The 27,956-nt window shown below is 40.9% G+C and overlaps 2 protein-coding genes across 3 annotated transcripts; one reads left to right on the top strand and one right to left on the bottom strand.

The window, feature by feature from the left end:
- Positions 1–1,054: 1,054 nt before the first annotated feature.
- On the bottom strand, positions 1,055–13,649 carry LOC146326446 (charged multivesicular body protein 1b-like). Of its 2 annotated transcripts, XR_014770602.1 has the most exons (9): positions 13,344–13,649; positions 12,878–12,975; positions 11,848–11,994; positions 7,614–7,682; positions 7,396–7,503; positions 6,214–6,257; positions 5,749–5,821; positions 4,194–4,334; positions 1,055–1,859 (listed from the first exon to the last, which is right to left on the bottom strand). XR_014770602.1 is itself a non-coding variant. In XM_084718720.1 (8 exons), exons 1-8 carry the CDS (start codon positions 13,405–13,407, stop codon positions 4,287–4,289), a joined length of 651 nt encoding a protein of 216 aa, XP_084574846.1. In that variant the 5' UTR covers positions 13,408–13,649; the 3' UTR covers positions 3,768–4,286. The 2 variants fall into 2 exon arrangements, 1 of the variants encoding a protein (XP_084574846.1); XM_084718720.1 differs by lacking the exon at positions 1,055–1,859 and having other exon boundaries at positions 3,768–4,334.
- A 2,731-nt stretch (positions 13,650–16,380) lies between these two features.
- Positions 16,381–26,117, top strand: tent5d (terminal nucleotidyltransferase 5D). The gene is made up of 3 exons (XM_084718718.1): positions 16,381–16,715; positions 19,582–19,896; positions 21,241–26,117. The coding sequence occupies exons 2-3, from the start codon at positions 19,591–19,593 to the stop codon at positions 24,586–24,588; spliced, it is 3,654 nt and encodes a 1,217-aa protein (XP_084574844.1). The 5' UTR covers positions 16,381–16,715; positions 19,582–19,590; the 3' UTR covers positions 24,589–26,117.
- Positions 26,118–27,956: the final 1,839 nt, after the last annotated feature.

Genomic DNA, 27,956 nt, shown 5'->3' with positions numbered 1-27,956 from the left:
CAAATATTATTTTTTGATTAATGGATTAATCATTCAGTCTAAACTTTAAAAAATGCAACAATGCCGATCACAACTTGCTATGTCGTCTTACTTTATTTGACTAATACACATATGATACAAGGCTAAATAAGAGCAGTAAATGATATGAAGTGTGAAGCTGGAAGCTGGAGAGTGTTTTACCATTAAACTTTATTCTCTATATAACTCAAACTGAGGAACTGACCACTGCCTGTAATCCAGTCATTCCCAGAGACTGAGTCAGGACCCACAGCTGGATCACAGGAGATTTTATTTGGCTCGCCAAATAACTAAAAGACTAGGAAAGAAATTCTGCATATTTAAGATTTATATCTGCAGTACACCTTTTTATAAAGCATTTAAAATGTGCATATTGTTTTACTGATGGGGGGGGGCTTATTACACTTATTTTATCTCATTTATGAAGTAGGCTAAAATATCCTATATTGTTTTCCTGATGAGAGGAAATAAAATCAATGAGATGGCTGATAAGTTAAACTAAACACATTTATTTCTCATTTATAAAAAATTAACATGTATATGTTTAACACTCCCAAGATATATGGATAAGGACTACTGTGAATTGGTTTGGTCATTTTTTTAAAAAGTTTTGGAAACACTGTTGTAATCAACATGTATGCCCAGGAATGTATGTATATATGTCTATGTATGGGTAAATGTATAAATTAATTTAATGTACCAGTGTGTGCAGTATGCAACTAATGTGTCATATCGCCCAATATTTCCTTTGTTTTTTTATTTTTATTTTGCAGTTGTTTATGCTTGTTATTATAAATTATAAATGTGGATTCTGATTTTGCATTTACAGCGTGTGAATCCTGGGAAAAAAAAAAAAAAAAAATCATTCTGGAGATAAAACACTGGACTTTAGCAACACGCATCTTTCCCTGCTGAATCCCAGCTCATGACTAACTGTCTGGACTGTTTCATATCCTGTGTGTGAATCCCCCTCGTTGTAATTAGAGCTTTTTTTCCCTGAGCCAGCGTGTGTGTGTGTGGTTTTCAGCAGCTCCCCGCGCAGGAGCAGACAGGTCGGCCACAGGGACGGGACCACCGGCCCACCGGATCCCTGCCTGTCAGCAAGTACCACTCCTCTAGGAGTGAGGAAGAAATTCACTCAGTATCAACACCTGACACACACACACACACACGTATACACAAACACAGGTTTCATACAGGAGCTGTCTCCAGCACATCTGGAAGAAGCATCCCCTGCGCAGATGTTGAGATGCACAAAGCGAAGAGAAAAATAGGTCATGAAAGACTCCCCCGGCTTTAATCACAACTGAAGAGATGACCAGTGAAGTTTAAAAATAGATCTAAAACAAAACTTACCAAACAGATTTTGTGGCTCTGACAGCAGAGGGATGTGGAATTTTAATTTCAGGTGATCTGATTCCCGGCGGAAATGACTGACAGCTGCTGGATCACTGGGGTCGGTGTTTTCTGGGAGAAGTCTAACGTCTGAGGATTTGAAGAAGTACGTGCGTAATAGGCCAAATAGAGACTTGTGTCAGTCTCGGGGCGCTGATGATGATTGTGAATGTAGTTAAGTGAGTGCTGATGATGATTAGGAAGGACACAAAAAGGGTCAGAGGTGGCCGAGTGTCACTCTGGAAGACGCCCATCAGCCACGGGGCTGCGGGTGTGTTCATGTATAGATATCTGTGTGTGCGTGGACAGCACCTGTAATGGCTCCCAGCTGAGTCTCGTCTACCCCCTGGGATACGATGTGTGTGCGTGTGTAATGAGGCACTGGCATGCGAGCGGCAGAAGGCCGCTTCCTCTACAGGTGACACCTTTGACCTCTCATCTGTTCCCTGTTGGAGGAGAGACAGAGGAGGGGTGAGATGGAAAAAGGAGGGACACAGAGGTATGCAGGGATGCATACTTTGCCCCAAAACACGGCAATAAACCGAGCCAAAAAAATGTGACGAGTAAAACACGTTAAAAACTCTTTTAATGACTTTGCATATAAGTGTGTGGTGAGCCAGTGGTGGTTACTGCTACATGCAGAAAATCAAGAACAATCCAGCTTTCACTCAAGGCAAATATTTACAACAAGCCCTATTTTTGGGTAAACATGAAAAGTAGGGATGTAACAATACCGCAATGAAAATATGTCTCAAAACCGTACTGGACTGTGGCAACATCTACCACCGTATTACACGGTTAATTATTTTATTTTATTTTTTTATTTATTGTATAAAAGGACTGCTGCTCACTTCTGCGTTGATTTTGTTTTGCAATTGTATATACATAATTCAAATATTTATTGCCACAGATAATTCATGTCAACTGTTTATACACGCTTTGGTCATGACTAGTAGCTACTATTTTATTTTATTAAATAACACTGTAAAAATGCAAAAATAGAGTAAATGCAAAATTTCAAGGCAACTTTCTACAATAAAGTTTTGAGATTTGAGCCCAACTCAAAGTTTTGAAAAAAAATTACCAACTAATAATATTTTGTGTGGACGGGATAATTTACTTTTCTGCTATAGATAGAATTTAATCTTTGAGTTGTAGAAACACTCAAATAAACTCACTGAAGGGAAAGTCAATAATGGTTAATAGTTTAATATTTTCAGTTGCAACCATTTAATTTTAAGTTTATTTTATGAAGGAAAGTAATTTATCTCAGCTAGAAATCATAGGTCAGCAAAACTTTGTTTAGTTTTTTAAAAAAATAATAGAGAAAAAGAGAATACAATAGAATTTGAATTTGATTCAAAACTCAACAATTTAATAAAAGAAGCTGCATTGAAATTCTTTTTTCAGCTATTTTGCATTGAAGGAAAGCAGAAGCACTTTAAGGTGAAAGAAATGTATACGAGCATAAAATCCTGTGCAAAACAGATTTATTATTTTATAAAGGGTTTTTTTAAGCCAGCGGTTTTATTAAATACCATAGTATCAAGTTTTTGGTATTGTTACATCCCTAAAAAAGTAAAACAAGTTTGAGTTTCAGCACAAAACAGCCAAAACAGAAACGGACAAGGCAACAATACTCAGTCATGCGTCACATTTATAGTACAAGTATGCTCTTAGCAATAACCAGTCAGTCAATAAATAAAGACAGACATACACAAATAAATAAGTAAATAAATAAATAAATAATAAATATATTGCTCTTTGCATTTTATACATAGTGTATATTGGAATGAGGTATTAGCTATTAAATAACACATTTTCTTTCCAACAATGCCATTCAGGAATATGTCCAAGGTGTGCCACCTTAAAGGGATAGTTTGGATTATTTGATGTGGGGTTGTATGAGGTACTTTTCAATAGTCAGTGTATTCACTAAAATAGATGGAGGTCGGCGTGCCACTGGTTTGGATGGAAACTGAGCAATGACCTGCTGGGGGTTATGGTCAGCTGCAAAAGGTGTTTTGGCCACTAAAAAAAGGTCCACCTAAAAATTTTAATATCAGTTTAAGTGTTAGCTATATTTAGAATATTTTCACAGCTTTACTTTGCTGTCAGACAGCCTATTCTGATGGGAAACCGCCATTATACAAGCCAAGTATCGAACCAATCAAACTCCATAGGCGAAATCAGTGATTTTACCTCACAGTTAATGAACTGAAGTCACACAATAACACAAACAAACTAACAGATCGAGGCAGCGGTAGACCAGCAACGTGTTCTACGAGGTAAAATTACTGATTTTACCCACGGGTGCTTTGGAGACAATGATATTTGGTTTATATAACAGTGTTTTCCTGTCAAATAGGTTGCCTGACAACAAGGTAAAGTGGTGTAAATATTCTAAATGTAGCATACAAAGAACCTGATAATGAAACTACAGCACTGCTCTACTTCTCCTAACTGGGTATGTGCCAACCAGCATCTACTCCAGGTAATACACTGACTGTCAATGAGTACCTCACATCAAATATTCCAAATTATTCCTAAAAAAAAAAAAATAAAGAATCATATCAGCACAGTAGTGTCCAGTTGCTCAGCTAATAAATAATTGAAAAGTGTTAAATATGAATGTGCAAATGAACGTTGATATGGACAGACTGCTCGGGATACAGTTAGGATGAGAATGTAAATATCCATTTTTTTCCTCTCCTTTATGTCTCACAAAAGAACAAACCTGGAACACAGAGGAGGGCACAGAGCTTGCAGGCATATGTCACCTTTTTTTGTTTATTGTCCTCTTTTTCTCTCCTTGTCTCTTCTTGCTTCCCCTGCTCTTCCCCCTCCTCCCGATCTTGACACTTTCTGCATCATTATGAGACCTCGCCTCGCAGTCTGGACAGTCTCTGGGAGAGCTCATCCTGATAACAACAACAACAAACAACAAAAAACAGGTAAAACAGTGAGGGCGAGGTCAAGCCAAAGATACAATTGTACTGGTCGTATAAACAGTCCAATAGCTTAAGACAAATATTTTCCTCTCAAAGTGAGTCAGTTTAGTAGGGCTGCACACTGGAAGTTTATGATCCGAATCATCAGTCAGTCGGAGAACACTCAGTCCACTGAGATTCTTCAAGTTGTGTGGTTTTGTGTTGGTTTGTCAGTCAGTGTGCATTATTAGTAAGGTAAAACAGATAGAAGCATGAGCTGGTGGTTAACTTATAGGAGTAAGTGAAACAAGTGGCTGGTAAAAAAAGTTTTAGCTCTTGTTTTTTTGGTGCATCAGAGCAATGCAACAGCATGGCAGGGTGTGAACTTTACAAACTGAGTCTAAAAATCATCAAAAACCACAAAAATAACCATGATGGAAGTGGAGAAGACTGTTAGAGACAGAGTGCAGGTGACAGCTCAAGACTCTCCATTGCGCTGCTGGGATTTTATACCTGAAGCAGGTATTTTCTGTGTGGTTTTCACATCACAGATTATGAAGAAAGGGATTAAAACATGAGTCTTAAAGGTAAAACATACTCACGTAGCCTGATAAAGGCATTTAAAGTGGAGTTGAATTAAAAAAAAGGAACAAGTTATAGCTATGAGCTTGCAAAACACAAGAAAAACAGTTTAGATGGTGCTTTAAGTCAGAAAAATAACATTTGTCAATGCAGCAGCTTGAGAAATTGCACTAAAAGTAGAGGTGAAGGCATAAAGTTTGTAGTTATGCTTTTCATAAACAGTGGCTGTGGTCAGCTTGAATTATGCTGCTTACAATAGATTCCACTGGCGAGTCGTCATAATGGAAAACGCATCCAAACATCTTCAGGAACGACTCAAACGCTTCCTGCCACATAAGCCACCTTTCCACTGTCGATCCGTGTGATCCCAATGTTCCACACAGTAATTGTTTAGGTGAAAAAGGCTAAATATACCGCTCCTGTGCCACGCCATCACCCTCTATGACGTTTCAAAGCTCCACCAGAGGCTGTCTCTTTGAGCCGTTTTTTGTGAAACAATTACTGTTTTCTGCATGTTGAGCGTACAGACAGACCTGTGGAGAAATGTACCGAGCTGCAGTTTTCAGAAGTTTCTCTGGAGGTTTTAATATTTTCGTTTTGTCTGACCACAGCCGCCGTTCCAAACAATAAGAGCCACCTCTCAATCGTACAGGAGCTGAGGAGTGTTTGAGTCGAGTATCACTTCCAATTTCCACTTGGGTGACACTACTTCATGTGTGCCAATGAGACTGTCAAAGGCAATAAAAGTGATGTGTGAATTCTGTTTCTGAGAGGTAAAACACCAAAAATAGCGACGGCATAATAATAAGAGTGGATGTGTTACCTGCTCTCCTGATGCCACAGATGAAGCCAGTGAGGAAGTCTGGCCTGAAGGGAGCTCCAGGTTAAGATCCAACCTGAATAAAAGGAACAAACACAGGAACAGATTCACCACAATTTCAACTTGGCTGTTTAATTCTTAATGAAAATCAACGAAAGGGGGAATATTAAAGTGGCTCTGACCTCACAACACAGCTTCTTTTAAACTGTAGCATTAACCTTAATGGGCTTTTTGTATTTACAAGAAAACCTTGTAAACAGTGAAAGAGGTTTGTTCCAAGTTTTTCCAAATGAAAGTCATTTAAATAAAGCTTTTAGTACAATTTATGCTCTGTGTCTTGTTTATATTTAAAGATGAATCTGTCTGTTTTAACAAGTAGGTGCAGCATGTTTTTTTTTAATTCCCTGCATTTATATTTATCAGTGCTTTTGCTGTAGTAATTGCTGTATTTATGTTTACCATACTCACCCTGCTTCATCAGCCATCTCATGCAGCAGCGTATCCACTTCATTCTGTGGACAAACCAAGCAAATAATGATTTAAAAAAAAAATACATGCCTTTAGGGGATTCATTAGATTCTTATGACTGGGGTTAACGGGATAGTTCTGTTTTTTCAAGTCAGGTTGTATGAGGTATTTATCAGTGGTCAGTGTGTAAACTGCAATAGATGGAGGCCGGCACGCCCCCAGTTTGGAGAAGCAGTGAGGAGTACTGACAGAGAAGCTAAGCAATTTACAACAGTGATTTTACCTTGCAGAAGTGACGGAGTTGCTGGTCGTCCGCTGCCTCGATTTGTTAGTTTGTGTTATTATGTGACTCTGTGACCCTTTAAAACACAGAAGTCACACAATAACACACCAAAAAAACAAACAGATGGAGGCAGAAGTAGACCAGAAACTCCTGTGTTCTGTGAGGTGGAATGACTGATTTTAGAAAAGGAGTTTGGTTGGTTTGTAGAGAGCGATATGTGTCCTTTATCACATACTATGCACTATATACCTAAAATGTGTACTATCATTCAACATACTTTGTGTAAATAAACAGTAGCATTTATCTTTTTGGACACATGGCTCACTTCCTGAGAGCCTCCTTGCAGGTTAGGGATGTGTAACCGTGTGAATGAAAGTGTTTTGACGTTACACCAGAGCTGCCTGGATCACCGTCCACCCTGTTGCTGTCATCACTACTGCATTGCATTCTGGGATATTTATGCCGGCATAGTGTCCAGTGCTTGCATACTGTAATATTTCTGCATGAATAGTCTGCACCTCACATACTATTGGTTTCATAATAAGGTTTCTGACAAACTGAAAAACCTCACATGCTGTTTTAGCATACTAAAAAGCATGTTAGTATGAAGTTATGGATGCAGCCTTAAACTGAAATAGATTTTTTAGGTGGTTAAAATAAATTTTGCAGCTGACCTGGCCCACAGTATCACATTGCTTAGCTTTCGTCTCAGTACTTCTGTCCATTTCTCTAAACTGGAAGCGTGCCAACTGCCATCTACTGTCAGCAATACACTGACTACAGATAAGTACCTCATACAACCCCACTTCAAATCACCCGAATCATTCCCTTAACACTGTCTTCCTAAGTAGCCACTGGAGCACAGTTTCTCCTGGTTGTAAGAGGACAGTTGTTATTACCTGAGGTGTTGTCAGAGTGGTGGTGTTGCCCATTGTGTCTTCCATCTGAGCTGTCTGCACATCAAGAGTCTCAAACTGGTTTTCAAACTTGTCCATCAATGCAGAGATCTGCAGAGAAAGACACATAGAAAAATACCTAAAAACAACATGTAATAATAACACATTTTGTTTCTCTTTGCTTGTGCATGTGTCTGTCTTCGCTCGTGTTAGCTTTTTACCTTCTCCAGGTTCATACTTTTCAGTGTGGCATCCATAGACTTCACCACTCCAGACATGGATTTAGATACCTGGGGAAAAACACATAAAATTCAGTGTTATGGTCTCTGTAGTCTTCTCCCTTTTTATTGGTCTAATTTGCTGAGATATAAACCAAGATCAGGGCATTTGAAGTCAGACAGGGAGATGACTCTTGACATTGCAAAGATTTAAGTGCTGTATCCTTTTCTGTCCACTAGGTGTCACTTTTATCTTTTTAACCAGATATTGTCATGACTACCTCATCATAAAAGCATACCTGATATTTCAGTGATCCTGATTGAGAATTAATCTCTTCAAGACCAACCTACCAATAGTTGGCCAAATTATAGTTAATGGGTTTATTATTAATGCTATTGTGGTAATATTTTATGAAACAGACAGAAGTGTTACAACAACACACACAGGCTTCAAGAGGTGTTTTTCAGTGATACCTCTCATACTGTGCTTCCATTTCTATAGACACTATTAAGTTCTATTCTATGAAATAATGCCTGTCCTGCAGTGAGCCTGAATTAAAGCAATTTAAAGAGGCTGTCACTCTCATAAGAGCGAAAAGCTAAAAGCCTTAAGTCTGAAGCACATCTAATGACATTACGTAATTGGCGGCTTTTTGTTTGCATGTCTGCTAGCTTTATTTTTTGCTTGCTCTCTCTCCCTCTCTCTCCTTCGTGTGGGACTTTTGACAGAGTGAATCTCAAGGAAAGACTTTTCTACCCTGAAAATGGTTACACTCTGCAGCTGTCCACCTTCTGAAATAAGACGTTTTCAAAATGCTCAAAATGTACACTACACAAAATTACATGCACAGTGAAATATCTGATAAATAAGCATGCCCTTATCTCTGACAGCAGTTTAACATATTTATACCAGAATAACAACTATCAGGTAAAAGCCATGTGATTTCTACATCTCTATCAGTGAATACAGTCACAGTCATTCTTCAGATATCTGCTCAGGAGGCGACTGTATAAATGATCTGTGTAAGACAAGTACATAGTTATGAAATTCATTTAATAACAGGTGTGTATGTACTTCAGCACAGATGTTTTAGATGATTAACAGGTCAAAAGCTGTTCAAACTGCTGTGCTTGTATCCTACTCCGGGTGCTTTGTCTGATTAAAAAGTGTGTGACAGTGAGCCCACAGAAATACAACTGTATGTCACACTAATGAAAAAACATTGGGTGATGGGCAGATGCGCTCCTGCCCTCCTTCCCTCTCTCTCTCTGATAGAGGGGAAAGAAAAACCCCAGTGTTTTCTGATTATTCTTTTCTTCTCTTCACAAAATTTCTGCAAATATATAAAGATACCCAGTTGGGCTGCCAGATGCAGCGTGCTGTCTCTACACACATACAAGCTAATGCAGGCCAGCATGGTGGCCAGAACACAAAGGTGCACGGTGCATTGTAGGCTACAAGACGACTCCTTTTCGTCTTGTCTCTATGTGTTTGTCATTTGTAATTAAGCACTGGTTTGCTAAATAATGCTTAGAATTGGTTATTTTCTTTGTGAGCTCTTAAATATACACATCAAAGCAATTAAGTGCGGCATAAATCATAAATCACCAGAATTTATCTGTAAAACTTCATGTTCACTCTTCTTGGTTCATTTCTAAAAAGACAATGCAAACACAAACTGGATCAGAACTTAAATACAACAATGTCTTTTTTTTTCCTTCTTGTCTGGACCAAGTAAACTGAACTACAGGTGTGAAAACACCCTTAGTTGCATTTTCAAATAAGCAATATGTTCCTGTTAAAAATATAACACATTTATTAAATTACAATTATTAAATATAATTAAAATTATTATCATTATTATTGCCTGCACCTGTCACCTGATGAGACTCTGAGGGTGACTTTTTTGCATTTAGACAGAGGACAGACACAGCCAACAGTCTCAGCAGACACTGAAATAGTAGAGTAGGCGACCTTAAGTCGGATCCCAAGATGGATGTATTGAACAAATTCCCCATAATGAAATCTTTCTTTGAATCAATACTACAACACCATCCAGAGCGCCTGTGGAGAGACTTCTTAGCCTTGAAAGTCTCGTTAGAAAAAACGACTATCTGACACACGTTCTGAAATACTTCCCCTGAGTCTATGTGATATGAAAAGCATATGCATGCTTTTATAGTCTGCATATAGGCATGTGTGTGGAGAAACTCACTGGTTCATAAATTGCACGCTGAAACATGATGCACTGTTATGCTATACAAGCCTGTATTTTATTGTTTTCATAAAGGCAGCTGTGTAATATGCCTCTGCTCAGCAGCCAAAACGATGCACAGGAGCCTCATCTCAGTTACCTTGGTTGCTTTTTAGTTTCAACTTTTTCATTGCAGCTGAAGTGCAGGAAAAGAAAACATGTTGTATGAACTTGTAAGGCTAAATGCATAGAGCTGGATTTTATTTTGAATTGTAATCATGATTGTATTAATGATCTGTAGTGGAGATATGGTGTCTGTCATTCCTGTTATTAGCCTGCAGAGTTATGATGGAAGAGACAATACATTCAAATGTAGATGTTCAGTAAGCTACACTCCCTCTGGACAATAGAGCCAACATATGCAAGGAATCGCAAAGGGCTTTTCAATTTTGGTAACACAATTGTATTCTTGTAATGTAATAAAATTTAAAAATAACATTAACTAACACTCACTATGACGCTGACCATGGAGAACAACGTCACCATCTCCAAATTGAACTGGGGCCTTAGGCTGTTCACTGCTCTCGATTATGATTTAGTACTCAGATCTGTTTTTTTGTTGTTGTTGTTGTTTGTTTGTTTATTTTTTTGGCTGTTCATATTATCTTTTAAAGATACTGTGAAGCACCAATAAATGTGCATTCTGAGTTTGTCACACCACAGAAATGTGTTATTAACCATCCAGCTGAATTTGAATGACAAAAAAAAATTGCCAAGTACATAAAATTAAATTAAATGTAATTTAATTTTTTTCTGCTCTTATGAAACACTGGGGGCGTGTCTGCACTGCTGTCTCAGTGTCACACATCACCATGACCTGAAACCGACCTGAAACATGGACGCTCTGTCTAGCAGCTTTATAGGACATGTCCAGACATGTTTGAGCCACCAGAGCCAGAGGACGGTGACAAGATGGCATCGATTTTCTTCTTTGTTGGGTTGTCAGAACTGAAGTGAGCTGAGGTGAACTGCTGGTGTTTTGGACTAAGAGAGTTTGTGTGTCGCTTTATGGGGCTCATATAGTATTAAGGGACCATGGCTGCAGCACACCACCAAGCCATGTTTAAGGACCACCTGAAAAGTCACCCGTTCTAACTCTAGAATTCAGTACTCCAAAGTTCTCATTTTTTTTTACATCTTTTCAGCAACTATGTTCTCACATGTGTAATGTGGTGAGAAGAAAAACTCCCCTTTTTCTTTACACAGACTTAAAATGTGTTCCATATCAGATTTCAGTGTAAATTCACCTCCGTGCACAAGAGAACAAAGACTTGACACACAGCAGACAGAAGTAAACATGAAGGTCACTGAAGTCAGGATTTGTAGTTTCATTTATAAGTCGATGTTCAGTGGAAGCCAGCAAATTTGTGAGCAGATGATAACGAGGATGAGGGGAAAGAGAGCCAAAATTTTAATTGGCTTTAAATGGCTTTTTCTGGAGCAATGGCTGCTACTTCTGTACGGAGGTGTATGTGGCTGCGGAGTTGGAGCCAGGAGTGGTGGGATCGTGACGTGAATGGCAACACAGAAAGAGTTTTCATCCTAAAATTTTCAGGATGTCAAGGGCTGCTTTTAACTACATCTGATCAGGTAAAGTAGACTGTCCACACCGAGGTCGCACTACAGAGAAAAAACTGTATCTGATTTAAGAAAACATATGACAGTGTCCCAAATCAGTTTTGAAAAGATCAGATTCCATGTGATTTGTGCTGTTCACACTGGAATGAAAAATATGAGTACATATGAGCAAAAAGAAAAATCTGATCTCTGCCACTTTTTCCTGCAGTGTGAACGTAGCCTTTGTGGCCCATCTCTTGCCCTCATTTCTGTTAATCACTTTCTACTATTGCGATCCAACAAAGGCAGAAAATAATTGCAGTGAATATGTTAGGTTCGCTTTTCAAGGGCTGTCATTTACCTGCTTTAAGTAGCATCAGAAAGCAAAGCAAGTCATCTACAAACCATTGACCTCCAGTCCTGACCTGGTTCATGGTGACAGCAGTCTGGACCCTTGACGCCACCGCATCCACACGTGCACTCATCCTCAAGAAGTTGATGGACTGATGCTTCTGACGGATGGCGTTCTCTGCATGGATCCTGGCTGCCTCCATATTCCCCTTCTGGATAGCCTGAGAAGCAAGGGAAAGATGAATACATACACAAACATTATACAGTCTATAGCTGCACTATAGCCCAGCCTGTTCCTGAATCCCGGTCTCTTGTAGGGGGTGAATGATAATGACAAAATTTGAATTTTAGTCCAATACCTGTGCCAGGATCACCAATATCAATAACAAAATTAATACTTTTTATTGTTAAAAGCAGCCAACGTATTATCATGTAAGGCAGCAAATCATTTCATAATAACACATGGGGCATTTGTTTTTACTTTTCTCTGTTAATTACTTAATTATGTGCATTTTTAAACCACTTTAATGGTAAATAAATAAATGTTTATTATATGAATGATCACTGCATTCATGAACACAACAGCAGCACAGTTTAAAATAATAAAGCACTAAGGATAATGTTCATGTGCCCAGGATGTCATCTAACATGTGATGGATCCATTGTTTGGTATCGATCCTATTGATGCTAGTATCAACGCTCAAATCAGACCTTCATATCTGTAGTATCGATGCTTTGAGGACCGATCCAAAGTGTAACTTTTACAATATTTTTGACCAAATAGCTTAATATTGATATTGTGGTGCTATTGTGGTGATGGCTATTAGTACTTTCACAAAATATAAGCTTAACACAATGAGAATTTTAATAAATAATGATCAGTAATGTGGATATAATGACTAAGTAGGTAAAACAAATCATAGAACAGCTAGAACAGTATGGTAAGTTTAGAAAATTACTGTAAGGAAAAAGACAACATTTACGCCATATCAAGATATAATGATTTCCAAAATCTAAGACCTCTAGTTTCATATCATGATATTGGTATAATATTGATTCACCCACTCCCGAGTCTCTATTAAATTCACAATGTAACAAGCCAACCTGCTTCACTTTTGCCTTTTCTGTCTTTTCCTCTTTGTCACATTTCTTGGAGTTGCGCTGTAGCTCCTTGGCAGCAAACTTGAGGTTGAACAAGTGTTCTGTACGGGTAGTCAAGGCATGATTCACTTTAATTATGGTAAGAAACTGAAATTGTAAAATATAAGCTGTCTACAACCTGAAGCACCCAATAACACTGTGCTAACTCAGGCCAACTCAGTATGAGCAAGAGAAATTATTTTTCCTAAACAAGTGAAGATTTAACCAAGGAGTAATCAAGTTGGTCAGATGTGCTAGCTAGCCATTACTAGCTATTATTATTTTCTTTTATCATGGAATGACTGGGCAGAAGTTACAACAAGCTAATGCATGCCAAGATTAGCTAACAAACCCATCTTAAATTGACCAGCTACTGCTATCGCTAGGTAACTGTGCCGTTATACATGTTATACTTCATAGAAAAGGATACTCTCCATACTCGACATGATGAAAGTCTCTTTCTGAGACAAATAACACTTACTCTGGTAGCACATGGCTACAAAGTAGCATCTAGAGCCACTCACAAATGTTTGTTTTGATTTGTAGCAAGCTAGCGCACATTCGTCACTGTAGCGAGGCGAGAGGACTTACGTCAGCTTACTTCCGCATTTGCTTCGAGGAAATAAAAACACGAATCGTAGTTTTTTTTTTAGTTCTCTCGCAGTCAAAACGACTGGTCCGTAATTTTTGGAAAATATTATCCTCCAGGGGAGCTTTTGCAATTCATTCGGGTAAGACAAACTTTCTCAACCGCTTACAAAACGTTGAAAATTATATGCTCGCAATACGCATGCGCAATATGACACATGAGTTTTAACTATATTGTAATCATTGTAATTCTAGCCTATTGGTTGATTATGAATGAGTAACATAATATTAGACAGACTGGTCCATGTTCGTTTTGATTTGCCGTCCCAGTTGGACGAGCAAATCGACTGGCTGGAGTGACTGCTGGACTAATACACATGTGGCTAGACCGAGAGACATGAATTATCTTGACTTGACTCGTCTTTGGATACAAGCCACTTCTGACTGCCTTTCACCGTCGTCAAACGGTCACGATTTTACATGGCGTGCTCGCGCCTTTTACGTCACGCCTGTTCGAGGAGTGGACGAGCGCGCGTGTCCAAAGCAGACAAGTTCCATGCGGGCTAAAAATAGTTTGTACCCGGTATCGGTGGGTTGTGGTACACGTCTAGTGACGTCATTTGTGCTTTTTTGGTGAAGGAGTAAATTGACCTTTTCTACTGAGCCACTCGCTGTTTGACTTAACGCTTTCAGTCATGTTTCCTTCACTTTATTTATGATGCATTAACGAGAATAAAACATCTACCGTTTTTTTTTTTTTGTTTGGTAGAGGTCTGCGTGGAGAGAAAGGTAGTCTGGACGGGTTTGTGACCTGACGGGAACATAAAGGGATTCAGGCTAGGCGTTGAAGAGATGAAAGAGACGGCAAGAAAATGCAGCATGAGGAGAAACAGGATCATCGGCTGTCCAGAGAGAGAAAAAAGGATTCCGGTGTGTGCGTGCACCGGCCAGCCGAAGGGGGCTGGGGTTGTTGGGGGGGTGGGGGGATTAACGGCTGGGTCAGGGGGAGGGAGCAGCATGGATGACTCATACTGTATCTGCTGATAGTCTGTATGGACACAGCACTAGATATAATGATGTGTGCGTGAGGGAGAGTGAAGAAGTGAATGAGAAGTGTTTCATAAATTTTTCTATAAACTACCCTTCATGTTCTCTGGCGGCTCAAAGTGCCCATTTTCAAAATCATTTTTATTTTGGGCTTCTACTAGAATAGGTTTACATGCTTTCATGTTTAAAAATACCCCCCACCCCATTTTGGCCATAGCTGCAGCACCACACCCTCTGTTTTCTTAAAGCTGTAACATTTACACATTAAAATTAAAAAAAAAATGCTAGCCATGTGTTATATATCGTGTACTTATCGTTATATTATCCCAAATGTTTCCAACAGTGTTCAAACGCAGACAAATCTGTAATTTATTCGGGTTAACTGCTAGCCGTTGCTAGCTAGTTGCTATAAATTCCACTGAAACATATGATTCACTGGATATGTCAAAGAAAGCGAAAGTATAATGGTGCACGTGAATGAAACTAATATTACTTAGTCTGTGAACATTTAGATTTTCATCAGCTACAGTGGTTGTTTAAAAGTGAGGATGACAACTCCTGTGATCCCACACCAATTCACAGCGTCACCAAACTATGCGTTTGTTATTGTTTTAATGCTAGAGAGACCCCTAGTGGCAGAATTGACATATCGCGTATTCCAAAGTATCTGTACATATGGTGCATTCAAATGGTGTCGTGCTTACGAGATGAACCCATTTGAACGCCTGTCTCATGTCATGTTCACGAGTTCCACCGAACGCAGCAGTAATGCAAATGTGTGACATAGTGATGTCACCAAATAACGGAACAAAGCCTGGATAACGGTTTCCTGTAGGCATGAGTAAATCCCTTTGACATGGACTTTGGTCTTCGTAACTTTGAGACCTGTTTAAAACAAAAAGCTGTGTACCATTTATGCTGTCAGGCAGCTGTATTCTCAAGATCACGCGCGAAATTCATCTTTCCTGCCAGTCAGCGCCTGAGGAGGGACGACTTGACAGCTACGGAGTGTGGTTTTAGGTGTGATCACAGTGGTAAGCATCAATGGAACTGACTCATCTTGAACAAACAATGGCGGCTGCAGAAGAGGTTAGCGTAGATACTGCGATAGCACCAGTTATATCAGAACTGGAGAGTGTATTTCTTTATTGAAAGAGGAGATGAAAAATATGTTTTCGCAAGAGTTTGATCTGGCTGGTTGAAGACAGATGGTCCATACCATGTGGTTTTTTGGAGTGCCCGCCCTTTTCCAAACAGTTTCTAAGGATGACTTCCCAGATGGTTCTGTGTAAAAAAGCCATCCGGCGTTTCAGGTTAATATAACATATTAAAGGAAATGGAAAGCATTATATGGCCACTTTAATGGCTGTCTCCCTGAGATTTGAGCCACAGTGGCTTCATTACCCAAACATCCTGGCTTCAACCTCAGCACCGCCATGGGGAATACTTGAGGGATTCTAGTCCATTTGATCCTCCATTTATACGACTAAAACACCAGAGCAAGCACACAATAAAGTGCTCCTCCATCCAGCCGGCTTTTATAACTTCGGTTGTAAAGTCGGTCATTCAGGCAGTACAATGAACAGGCTTTAACCAGGGCTTCCTTCTCTCTCTCTCTCTCTCTTCTTAATTTAGCTCGTAAACTTTTATTTTTAAAACACGGAGGCACATATTTAGAACTATATTACACCTGTTAACACCCCCTGAGCCATCACCACCACAACACACCACTCCACCTTCACTGCTGTGACCGTAGACTGCTGTACACACGCGCGTGCGCACGCACACACACACACACACACACACGCGCGCACACACACTCCCCAGTCATAAGTGAATGACGGCAGGTCGCTATGGAAACTGCGTTACGCTCCGGGCGGCCGGAGGAGAAAACAAGAGCGCGAGGACTCATTTCAGTCTTCATTTCAGCACCACGCGAGCTCCTGGACAGCGCCCGGATGAACTCGCGCACAGACTCCTGCCTCACATGCCTTACAGAGGACAGAGCAGCATCAGCAGCGAGCCGCACCGGAGCGGGTAGGGACTTGAGAAGCAAAACAAACCAACGAAGAAGAGACACTCCGGACCCGAAGCTCGCTGGATACTCAAGGTTTTGTTCGTCTGTCAAGCCTGGAGCCAGTCGCTCCGTCAAATACCACAGCAACAGGTAAGAAGCCTGGCTGTAAAGTTAATTCACTTTTTTTGTGGCTGCGTGAAACACACACACACCGATTTGTAATGTGTTTTTTTTTTTTTAAATCCCGGCACTCAGAAGTACATCTGCCCTTTATCCTGCCAGGCACTTAATTGCGGTTAATTAGCCTCACCTGGTATCTCAGGAGTGAGTAAGTGCGTGATTAGGTGATTAGAGTGAAGACCAGCAGGGCAGAGTGAAATTCAGCAGGGCTCTGGAGCAGTTCCAGCACATTTTAAGTATTGATGGACTGTGAAACAGGAAAGTAAAAAACCCCAGTTGGTGTTTATTTTATGGGGGAACAACTCTCATTATTTTTCACAAAAGTATTGTCAGGGAGAGTTTAGGATATTTTATGCAAAATATCTGGTTAGCAGACATTGTAATTACATTTTTCATGGTAATAAAAGAAATACTAAGTTGTTTAACCATAGTTCATGCGACTGTAGTTGTATGATTATCATAACTGACGCAAGAGAAAATGGATATTTAGAGTATTATATGAATATCATAATATGATACAAGATATCATCTAAGATTTTGAATATCTTGATATGGCATAAGTGCTGTCTTTTCCTGGTTTTAAAGGCTGCATTACAATAAAGTGATGAATCTGATCTTCCAGACTGTTCTAGCTGTTCTATTATTTACCATTACCAACTTAGTCAGTATATCCACATCACTCATTATTTATTTAAAGTCTCATTGTGTTAATATTTTGTGAAAGCACTCATCATTATCTTTACAGTATTGTAAAAATATCTATATCTGTGCATTTGGTAAAAAAAAATCATGATATTTGATTTTGTCCATATCACCCAGTCTTAATTTAGATACATAAAAGATCACTATATAATTTAAAAGACTCTGTAAACATAGGGCTACTTTGGCTTTAGAATTTTTTTATCCACAGGACAGAATCACTGCATGTACTACTTTATTTTATAGAGAAAGCAACCTAAGTTTACAAAGCATTGTTGTTTGTTTATGATTAAGTCCATTGTATTCAACCAATCTACAGTATAAATGTTTATTGCATACAGTTTATTGTGAGTAGCAAAAAGAAAACTATAACTTAATCTTAATATACAACCCTGTGCTGTATAATGATAAATAAATATCTACCTTGTATACGAGACCCTCTGATTTGTTGCCTTTTTCAATGGCCATAGATTATGTGCGAGCTGAGCCGATACGCCTGGATGAGTCACTCAGGCTGCAAGTTTGCAGAAGAGTGCGAAAGGGGAGGGGGAGACACAGGGGCTCGCTGGAAAACAGTCCTGCAGTGCCTCTCTGCCTCCTCAACACATTGTTTCTTTGTGTATATGATCAGTGTCACCATCCGGAGCTGTGTTTATCGCCTCTGGATGTATGATTGCTATTTTTCTGCAGTTTGAAGCTCACCTTGTTAAACCGGATCTCAGGCAGATGCAGTTTTTTAGGAGCTTTGTTTTCTCAGACTCAACTTTTTTTGCCTTCTGGTAAGCTTACTCAGTTCTTTTCGAATGTGCGGGTTTACAGATGCTGTAGGGTAAAGTGTTGTCCTTCAGTATCAGATGAAATGTGTGTGACATAAATTACAAGATATATAAACACTCCCTATAACAGATTGTTTGTGGTTGTCACAGACTATAGCCCTCAGATGTCTGACAAACCACTACCAGAAAGCATCCCATTACTGCTCATTAGTATCCCAATGTTTACCCTTCTAGTATTGACAAATCATAGCAATCAGCAGCATTCAGCTGTAGCACTGAGTGACATCTATTGATTAAAGCAAACAATAGATCATAATGGGCTGCTATGAACCACAGTTGCACACTCAAACGCAAGCACTCACTCCCTGAAACACTTTTATGTGTGCCAACAATCACACAATCAGTCACATAAGAGAGACTCCTCTGGCTGATTCGGTTAGGCAAATGTTGTTTGGTTTATTTAAAAAATACGTCTTGTTTGTATAGATTGATTGATAGAGTCTGGATGCAGAGGCTGGGTGCCAGGAGGATTACACATGTGAGAGCCAAACAGGAATAATTGGCAGATATTAAATCCCACTTTGTTCCAATTTGTGCTACAGTTTGCAAAAGGTGTCCTGCAGAAGCTTGTGCGCACTCACATGAATGTGTGTGGGAGTCATTGTTTGTAATGTATACACATCATGTGCTGCACACACGGACACAAAAACAGATGTGTGTCTTTAATTAGTGACGTTGGTGTGATTAATGCAGTCTGCTGGTGATGACTCATTCAGCTTAACCCTTGCTCCTCTGGTGGAAACAATCAATAAACAAAGACTTACTCTGCCTTTACATGCTGCTATTATAATTATAATAATAATTATTATTATTATTGTTGTTGTTGTTGTTATTATACAAAATAACTGAGTATATTTTTTACCATTATTATTGTGATGCTTTCAAAAGAACTGAACTGGATATTGTATCTGACTCAGAGTGTAAATAAAGGGTCTAATTGATGTGATAAAAGTCTTGGGTGGTAAATACTGTAATGTGTTTCAGATTCTGTGATTCCATTCAAACACATTCCTGTTAATTTGTTGTGATCTGGTTGAGCAGTGGAAGAATATTTATGCAAAGCACATCTATGTGGATCGCTCCATGTGTCAGCTTGTCAACACAGCAGTTACATTAGCATTGTGGAAAAGCTGTCAGCCAAGCTGTGACTTGCAGACAGCAGACTGGCAGGGAGTGTGCATATGAGTGTGGGTGAGTGCTAAGTGTGTGCGTGTGAGAAAGAGAGAGTTAAACACATAGCACATTTTGTTTGGGAGTTGTAATAAGCTCTCATTGTCATCCTCCTGTCCCTCCCACTTCAGGGCAGCAGCATGTCTGAAACCAAATCCAGCCAGCGGTTCCACAGCCTGAATGCTGAGCAGGTGGAGGTCCTCCATCAGGTCTTGTCAGAGGTGGTTCCAATCCACGGCCGCGGGAACTTTCCCACGCTGGAGCTGCGACCCCGAGACATCATCATAGCTGTGCGGGCCAGGCTGCAGAAGCAGGGGATCACAGTGAGAGATGTCCGTCTGAACGGCTCCACGGCTAGCCACGTCCTCGTCCGAGACAACGGAACAAGCTACAAGGACCTGGACATCATCTTTGGAGTGGAGCTGCCCAGTCAGGAGGAGTTCCAGGTATGATTGTGATTTTCAGTCAACTGCATTAATATCATAATTATAGTGATGTAACAATATATCGAATATCGCAATAAAAAAATGTCTCAGTACTGTCACAGACTGTGACGATATCTATCTTGATATTACATGGAAAATTTTTCTATTTTCTTTTATAAAAAGACTTCTACTGACTGCTGCCTTGTTTTTGTTATGCTAATTCAAAGATTCATTACTGAAGACAATTCATGACCATTTTTTGCACGTGTAGGTCATGCCTGGCTACTTTTATTTTATTTTGTTTTATCAAAGAAGGAAAGCAGATGTACTTTAAGTTAAAAGGAAAAACAAATTTTATGCAAACAAAAAATGCTGCACACATCAGATTTATTATTTAATAAAGGACATTTTTGCTAATCGTCTTTTCAAAATGCACAGAAACACACTGTTACCTGATTTCTATGGGCTTGACCATTGTTGGAAACATTTGGGATAATATAAGTGCACAACTCAACTAGATCTGCAACAAATAATCGATTAAATATTTTGGAACAACTATTAAATTAATGAATAATCAACAAATTTTATGATCAATTAATCAGTTTGAGTATGTTTTTAAGAAAAAAAAGACAAAATTCTCTGATTCCAGCTTCTTAAATGTGAATATTTTCTTCTGTTTTTACTCTTCTATGACAGTATACTGAATATCTCTTGGCTCTGGACAAAACAAGACATTTTAGGACACCTTCTTGGACTTTGGGAAACACTGATCAACATTTTCACAGTTTTCTGACATTTTATAGACCAAACAACTAATCAATTAATTGAGAAAATAATCAACAGATTAATTGACAATGAAAATAATCATTAGTTGCAGCCCTAAACTCATCAAACAGACATTATAGCTGTAGTATAAAATATCTTGTCATGGACTTCGTGGTATTAGCGAGTTTCTGGTATCATTACATCCCTATAATGTATACATAATATTATTCATACATCACTTGCCAAAACAAATTTCCTAAGTGCCTTACATGATGAAACCTGATTTGACATTAAAAAAACATTCATTCTGCCATATTATCTGCAATGCTGTATCTTTACTTTCTCTAGGGTGTTGCAGTATTTACTTTAGAGATGATATATAGATAATAATGATATCGTAATCCTACCCCTAATTTTATTGTGCATAATTTTACCATGAGACTGAATCAATATTAATGGTTTTAATATGTTTTAATTGCATTATACAGAAACTAAACCGCAAGAGCATCACAATATTCAGTTCAATGATACAAGCAGAAATGCATTCAGATTGCAGTCATTAGTTGTAGCTGTCATGTTGTTGACCTCTTGTCCTCCCAGGTGATCAAAGAGTCAGTGCTGGGCTGCCTGCTGGACTGCCTACCTGCCGGGGTCAACAGGGAGCGGATCAGCAGCGCTACAATGAAGGAGGCCTACGTCCAGAAAATGGTCAAGGTCTTCAATGAGCACGACCGCTGGAGCCTCATCTCACTGTCAAACAACAGTGGCAAAAACCTGGAGCTCAAATTTGTGAGTGTGCTGAGGCGGCAGTTTGAGTTCAGCGTCGACTCCTTCCAGATAATCCTGGATCGTCTGCTGGAGTCCTACATGCAGCAGGAGTCACAGCACAAAAATAATACTGTTGATCTTAAAGACCAGCCTGCAGAGAATCAGAGTAAAGACTCTCCCTCTCTGCTCCAACAGGCCACTGCTACAGAAACAGAGGAGTCGACTGCTAGAGACTTGTCCAGCAAAGAGGAGGCTCACATCAGCCAGACACAACAGGGAGATGAGGTGCATGAAAAGGAGTCCCAGACAGAACTCTCACAACAAACCGAACATTCAAACCAGACAAAACACTCCAAAGTTGAGGAGAAAGCACCTGCAGAGTTGAAAGAAGTGTCAGAACACAGAGAAAAATTAGAGACAGACTCCTTTGACCCAACATCTCTAAACCTTTTGTCAGAAAAGAAACAAACTTCTGAGGAAGCTGAACCAGCAACTCAGACTGAACTCAGACATGAGTCAGAGCTCTCTGACAAATCCAAATGCTCAACAAAGGTAGAGCAGTCAGAGCAAACCCAGCCCTGTGATGGCAAACAACAACCAGCACATTTAAATCACAAGGAACTTTCTCCCCAGAAAGAACAATCTGACCGTGCAAAAACTCCTGATGAACGGAACAATCTCGCAGAGAAGTTGGGACAGTCCGAGCCACCAGAAACCTCAAACCAGACGGGGTCTTTAAACCTGGCAGGAGAGCAGCTCAGTACAGACTTCTCTAAGTGTTTCAGTGAGGATCAGAGAGGCAATGAGAAAGATAAAACACACGTGTCAGCTCCAGACTCCAGCACATCTTCACATGCAAAGATAGAGACACAGTTAGCAGATGAAAGAAAAGTTGAAACAGAGACAGGCGAGCAAGCAGAGAGGGAAAACGACACGGAAAAAGGTGAAGTGACAGAAGAGATTTTAGCATCAGAAGCAAAAAACATAGAAGACACACAGGGTATTGATTGTTCCTGCCCCACCTCTTCCATATCTCTTACACCTCACAACACACAGGATACACTGGAGATTCACAGCACACTACACAACTCAGATAAAACGCTGAACACACTTGATGCCGTCGGCCCTCCAGATACTCAGGATATTTTACCTGCACCACCCAGCCTTGTTTCTGACAAAAAGACCTCCTCTTCACCCACTTGTAAGGCCTCAGAGAGACTATCTCACATGGTGGTGCTCAAACACTCCTCTCCTAAACCTCCGCGGAGGATGTGTCGGAAGGTTGCCCCCAATCATTATCCCAGTCCAGTCTCTGAAAGCGAACCTGTCATAGCGCCCTGTCTAGATCCAAACCCCTGCCCTAGCCCTGAACCTGAGATAGCCTTTGACCCAACACCAACAGCTCCCAGTTTAGACACTGCAACCACCCCAACGACCAATTTCCCAGCGTCAAACCCTGCACCTGAACCCAACCTACCTTCAAGCCTAGACCTTACCTCAGCTCCTGATCCAGCCCCTCATATAATCTCCACCTCCGCTCTTGATCCTGTGTCTGCTTTACCTCAAGAGCCATCATCCTCTCAGCTAATCACAGAGAGTTCATGTGAGACAAGTATTCAGAGCCTGAAAGAGACATCGTCGACACATGAGGCTGTTGATGAGCAAAGCCAGTCCCCAGAGTCCCCTAGAGAAACTGTCCCCGCCCCCAAACAATCAGAGCCTCTTGACTCAGTGGACATGTCAGTTTCACACACTGATACATCCAGCTTAGACACCCAAGAACCGCCACATACCTCAGAAGTTGAGCTCAGTGACGACGATGAAAACAGAGAACTACGGACCAAAAAGACAGACTTGAATCAGCCAAACAGCAGCCCACAAGAGACCACACTAAGTTCGCCCTCCTCTTCCCATTGCGTCACCCCTCCTATTTCCTGTCTCACCCCTCCCGTACTCAGTCTTTCCCCTCCCTGCTTCAGTCCCTCACCACCCAGTCTCAGCCCTCCCCCGTGTCTGACCCCTCCGTCTCACTGCCTCCCATCTCCAATGCTGAGCACCGTCAGCCCCGCTACCAGCTTAAGCTCTCCACCCCTGAGTTTCAGCCCTACCTCTTCCTGCCTCAGCTCACCTCCCTACCTGACCCCTCCTATGCTTAGCCTCAGCCCTCCTCCACTCTGCCTCAGCCCTCCCCTCCTCTGCCTCACTCCGCCGGTGGAGTCAGAGGACCTTGTACCTCAGGTATCTTCAGACATGGAGCCTTTGATACTGAACACAGACAGCGAAGAACAGATTAAAGAGTCCTCCCCACAGCCAGGAATTCCTCTCCTACAGTTGGAGGATAAAAAGGAACAAGATTATATCTCATCGTTGCCTCGGGTTGCAGAGCCTGTCTCTTTTCCGATCACAATCCCGAGCTCCACCTCGCATGCGCTGCCTCCATCTCAGTCTGGAGGCCCGGGGGAATCTGGCCCTCCAAAAGCAGATGAGGCATCCAACTCTGTGCCTGAGAACGAAGAGGTCCCTGAGGTAACCGCAGATATGCCTGAACAGAGTAGCGGTCCTCAGGCATCCGGCTCAGCCCCTGCTGTCGAGGTTCTGGCAGAGAGCATGTACGGTGATTTTGAGGCTGCCATGGATCACCTGCGCTATCGGCTAATTGCTACCAGGAACCCCGAGGAGATTCGAGGTGGCGGCTTGTTGAAATACAGCAACCTGTTGGTCAGGGACTACCGGCCGGCCAGTGAGACTCAGATAAAGACACTTGAGCGCTACATGTGCTCGCGCTTTTTCATCGATTTCCCTGATGTGCAGGAGCAGCAGAGGAAGATCCTGTCCTACTTGAAGAACCACTTTATCGGCGAGGAGAGAAGCAAGTACCAGTACTTGATGACGCTGCGTCGCGTGGTGGACGACAGCACAGTATGTCTGATGGGACACGAGAGGCGTCAGACACTGAACATGATCACAGTGCTGGCACTGAAGGTTCTGGGAGAGCAGAACATTATCCCCAACACAGACCATGTGACATGCTTCTACCAGCCTGCCCCATACCTTGCCGAGCACAGTGCCCCCTATTTAGCAGAACCCAGCTACTGCAGCTACTACATACCACAAGGGGGATCAACTCTCCTTTACCAACCGTACCCCTTGCATCTGCACACACAGACCGGACTGGTCTGAGACACACACAGACACACACGTAATCACACAAAACACACAGTCGAGCAAGGGGAAGGTGCTTTCCATGAAGAAACAGCTGGAGAATGGAAATATAATCCAGGGATAAACTGTTTGGTCTATAATAGACCTGTGGGGGTGGGATTCAATGGGTTTTTACAGTAAACTCCCAGAGTACTCTGTAAGGTTCTAACATGATTATATTTAATTATCTGGGCTTTGTGGGGAAATAATAATTCTTCCGATATTGTTAAAAATTCCAGAAAATGCTGTATGCACTGCATGAGTCATAGCCCTTTGGTCTCCCTAGGAAACCAACTGAGCTGTTGACATTCGCACACACACACACATACAAACATGCACACACACAGCACACCACACACCCATACAGACATAAAACACACTTCCAGGTTCTTGAATTCTTGTACACTCTTTTCATGTTCTTACTGTGTTGTTCTTAATGGGTTTGTTCAGAATGTGGACCTTGCCTGTGGTTGATATTGTGCATGGATAAATTAGGACTGTTCTCTCACTGCCAAATACTGTGTGACTACTATGCTTCTTCAACAGTTTAATGTAACTTTGTTAATCCTTTACTGAAGGGGTGTATTCCGAAAAAAAAAAAAAAATCTGAGGGACAGTGTGTACAGTCATCAGAACACACACATGCATGCACAACACATACACACAAATACATGCACACACGCAAACAAACATACAGTATACTGTATGCACACACAAGTTAGACATGCATGAGTAGCTAAATATACAGTATATCACATCCTGAAGTCAAAGCAAAGGCTTTTAATTTAATAGAAATTGATCTATTTTTGCAAGACTTTCCAAGATAATACTCAGTGGTAAACAGACTGGTTAGTTCCTACAGAAAAATGCCAACAACAATGCCTTTGCAATAGACTGTACAGCGTATTGATTACAGTATATCGTGTGCGGATACACTACATTGTTTTCAGGTAAATTGTGTTAAGATGTAGTGCTTGATTCCTTTCCCTTGTGGAGTCTTTTCTGTAATCATGTGAAGTACTGTACCATCTAGTGTTGATTTATTTAATGCTAAAAGTTTACTCTATGGAGGTGGTCAGGTTATAACCATCTTTGGGTCATCTCTAAACATGGCAGGCGCAGATCTGTCTAAACCGAAGGAAATTACATCGAAACTTGTGTGACTCCTCTCAGCATGAATAAGCATCCTCTAATTCAACATGAGACAAGTTCAAATCCACCTCAAACCTGTTTGAATCTAAGTTCAAAGCCGTGCAACAGCAACTATGACCAAAGATGGTTCGGTAGGGAAAAATCAAGTGCCTAAATGTGAGACATCATTGGCATGTCTTTATCTCACTGCACTGGGGGTGTTTATGGGGTGGGCCTGGGGCTGGGTTGGGTGTGTGTTCAGTTGTTGACCCCTGTTATTGCTGCCCGTTTTGATGTCTTCTTTAATGTAGTCCTTTGTTGTAGTTTATTCATGTACATTTTGATAAAAAATAAAGAGGAGACTCAACAAACCTTAATATCCGAGAGAAACTGAGTTCTTTCAAAAGCAGCTAAGCCTTAACTTTAAAGGTACAGTTCACCAAAAATACATATTTTTCCTCTCGCTTGTAGTACTGTTTATTCATCTACATTGTTTTCGTGTGAATTGCCGAGTTTTGGAGATATCTGCCACAGAGATGTCTGCCTTCTCTCAAATATAATGGCACTCTTGTGGTGCTCAAAGCACCAAAAAAATACATTTGAAAAAGTCAACTGCTATATCTCTTTCATGACCATGTCAAATCATGACCTGGTTATTCAAGATAATCCACAGACCTTGTTGTGGGCAGTTGAATAACTATTTTGTTTCCACTGAATTACACCCACTAACTGTGTTTGCAGGAAGTGTGCATCTACTCATGGAGGAGAGGTTACAGCCATGGACAGTAAATTAGTAGCCACCTCACCCTTTTCGAGTTTGGCATTATGAGCACCGATCGTTCTTGTATTACAGCTGAACAGTGCACCACATAATGTTTATAAAAACATTTTAAGACCTGGAAGTTCTGTCCACTTCTTCGCCATTAATGTTTGCATCCCACACTGCCAGATGTAATTTGGCAGGAAGAAAACAGTTCCTACATGAAACCGCTTACGATAAGGTCTGTGGATTATCTTGGGTCATGATTTCCTGAAAGAGACATTGCTGTTGAGTTTTTCAAATTTATTTTTTGGCGTTTTGACCACTACAAGCTGAGTGCCTTCTAGTTCCATTATATCAGAGAGAAGACAGACATCTCTATGGCCAGTATCTCCAAAACTCTGCAATTTAGACCAAAACAATCTCGATGGACAGACAGTACTACAGATAAGATTTGGGGGTGAACTGTTTCTCTGAGGAGAAAAAGAATTCCAAGACCACTTTTTCTTCTTTTTTGCTCTGTTCTCATTCACACTCCTTCCACTTCTTCCCAAAAATCGACATGCTGTGCAGCCTACGTATCCTCCCCATGATTGCGCTCCGCAATGATCCACTTAAGCGTGACCGTCAAATCACGATGGTGCCCAGGAGAGCGACCCAAAGCTGTGAAATTCTGTCTGTGTGAGGCCTCTTATCGCAAATCACCTGTCCTTTGGATGTGTTTGGACCCGAATGACGCACAGTCTACGCAACACAGCAGGCTCAACAATGTGTAAATGTGAGGAGAATATGGTTCGTGAGGTGTGAGACTGAAAGGGGAGAGGAGGGGGCCAGAGAGTGAGGAGTATGTGTGTGTGTCTTTCTGTGTGTGTGTGTTCAGATGGGAATATTATGTGCAGAGGCGGCATCAGGTGGTCCCCTTCTCCATCGAGTAACTGAAGAGACTTACAGTATAATGAAACAAAAGGGCTGCCTCCTTACTCCCTCATTGCCTCCTCCATCATTTCCTCCCACTTCACTCCACCGATAAGTCGTGGGCACAAGGGGAAATGGGGCATCTCTTTCCACAGGGGGGTGGGGGCTTCAGTGATGGCAGGTACCATCCATTTACACACAGTATAGGCTTGCACTTGTGTGCGCAAGGTCGCAAGCATGTGGCTCTCCAGGAGAGAAGGCGAGTGTGTGGTCTAATAGGGTCTGTATCAGCGTCTCGCAGACCTCTGAGCCACTCTTGTCCACTCGGGGTTTCCATAGAGACAGAGACAGGCAGCACGGTGGGCGCAGAGAGCATGACGAAAGACAGGGAAGACCCACACACCAAATGAGGGGGCGAGAGATGAAAACAGGCAAAAAGAAAAAGGAGGTGGTTGAAACGAAAGAGAAAGATCGTGGACGGCGGGATGGATTGATGGATGAGAAAATAAAGCTGAGGGGGAGACGGAAAGCAAAAGGACAG

This window comes from Lutjanus erythropterus, chromosome 5 (assembly GCF_056507025.1).
Source record: "Lutjanus erythropterus isolate fLutEry1 chromosome 5, fLutEry1.hap2, whole genome shotgun sequence".
Classification (NCBI taxonomy): Eukaryota; Metazoa; Chordata; class Actinopteri; order Lutjaniformes; family Lutjanidae; genus Lutjanus; species Lutjanus erythropterus.
The sequence above is the reverse complement of the archived record's forward strand: the minus strand, read 5'-3'. Positions and strand labels throughout refer to the sequence as shown.

Excerpts from the sequence above, each read along its gene's own strand:
- LOC146326446 (XM_084718720.1), bottom strand. The coding sequence starts at position 13,407 with ATGTGCTACCAGAGTAAGTGTTATTTGTCTCAGAAAGAGACTTTCATC. Across the intron at positions 7,683-11,847 it reads CTGCTGTCACCATGAACCAG|GTATCTAAATCCATGTCTGG; the intron begins GTCAGGACTGGA and ends GTTTTTCCCCAG. Across the intron at positions 7,504-7,613 it reads AAAGTATGAACCTGGAGAAG|ATCTCTGCATTGATGGACAA; the intron begins GTAAAAAGCTAA and ends CTTTCTCTGCAG.
- tent5d (XM_084718718.1), top strand. The coding sequence starts at position 19,591 with ATGTCTGAAACCAAATCCAGCCAGCGGTTCCACAGCCTGAATGCTGAG. Across the intron at positions 19,897-21,240 it reads CCAGTCAGGAGGAGTTCCAG|GTGATCAAAGAGTCAGTGCT; the intron begins GTATGATTGTGA and ends TTGTCCTCCCAG.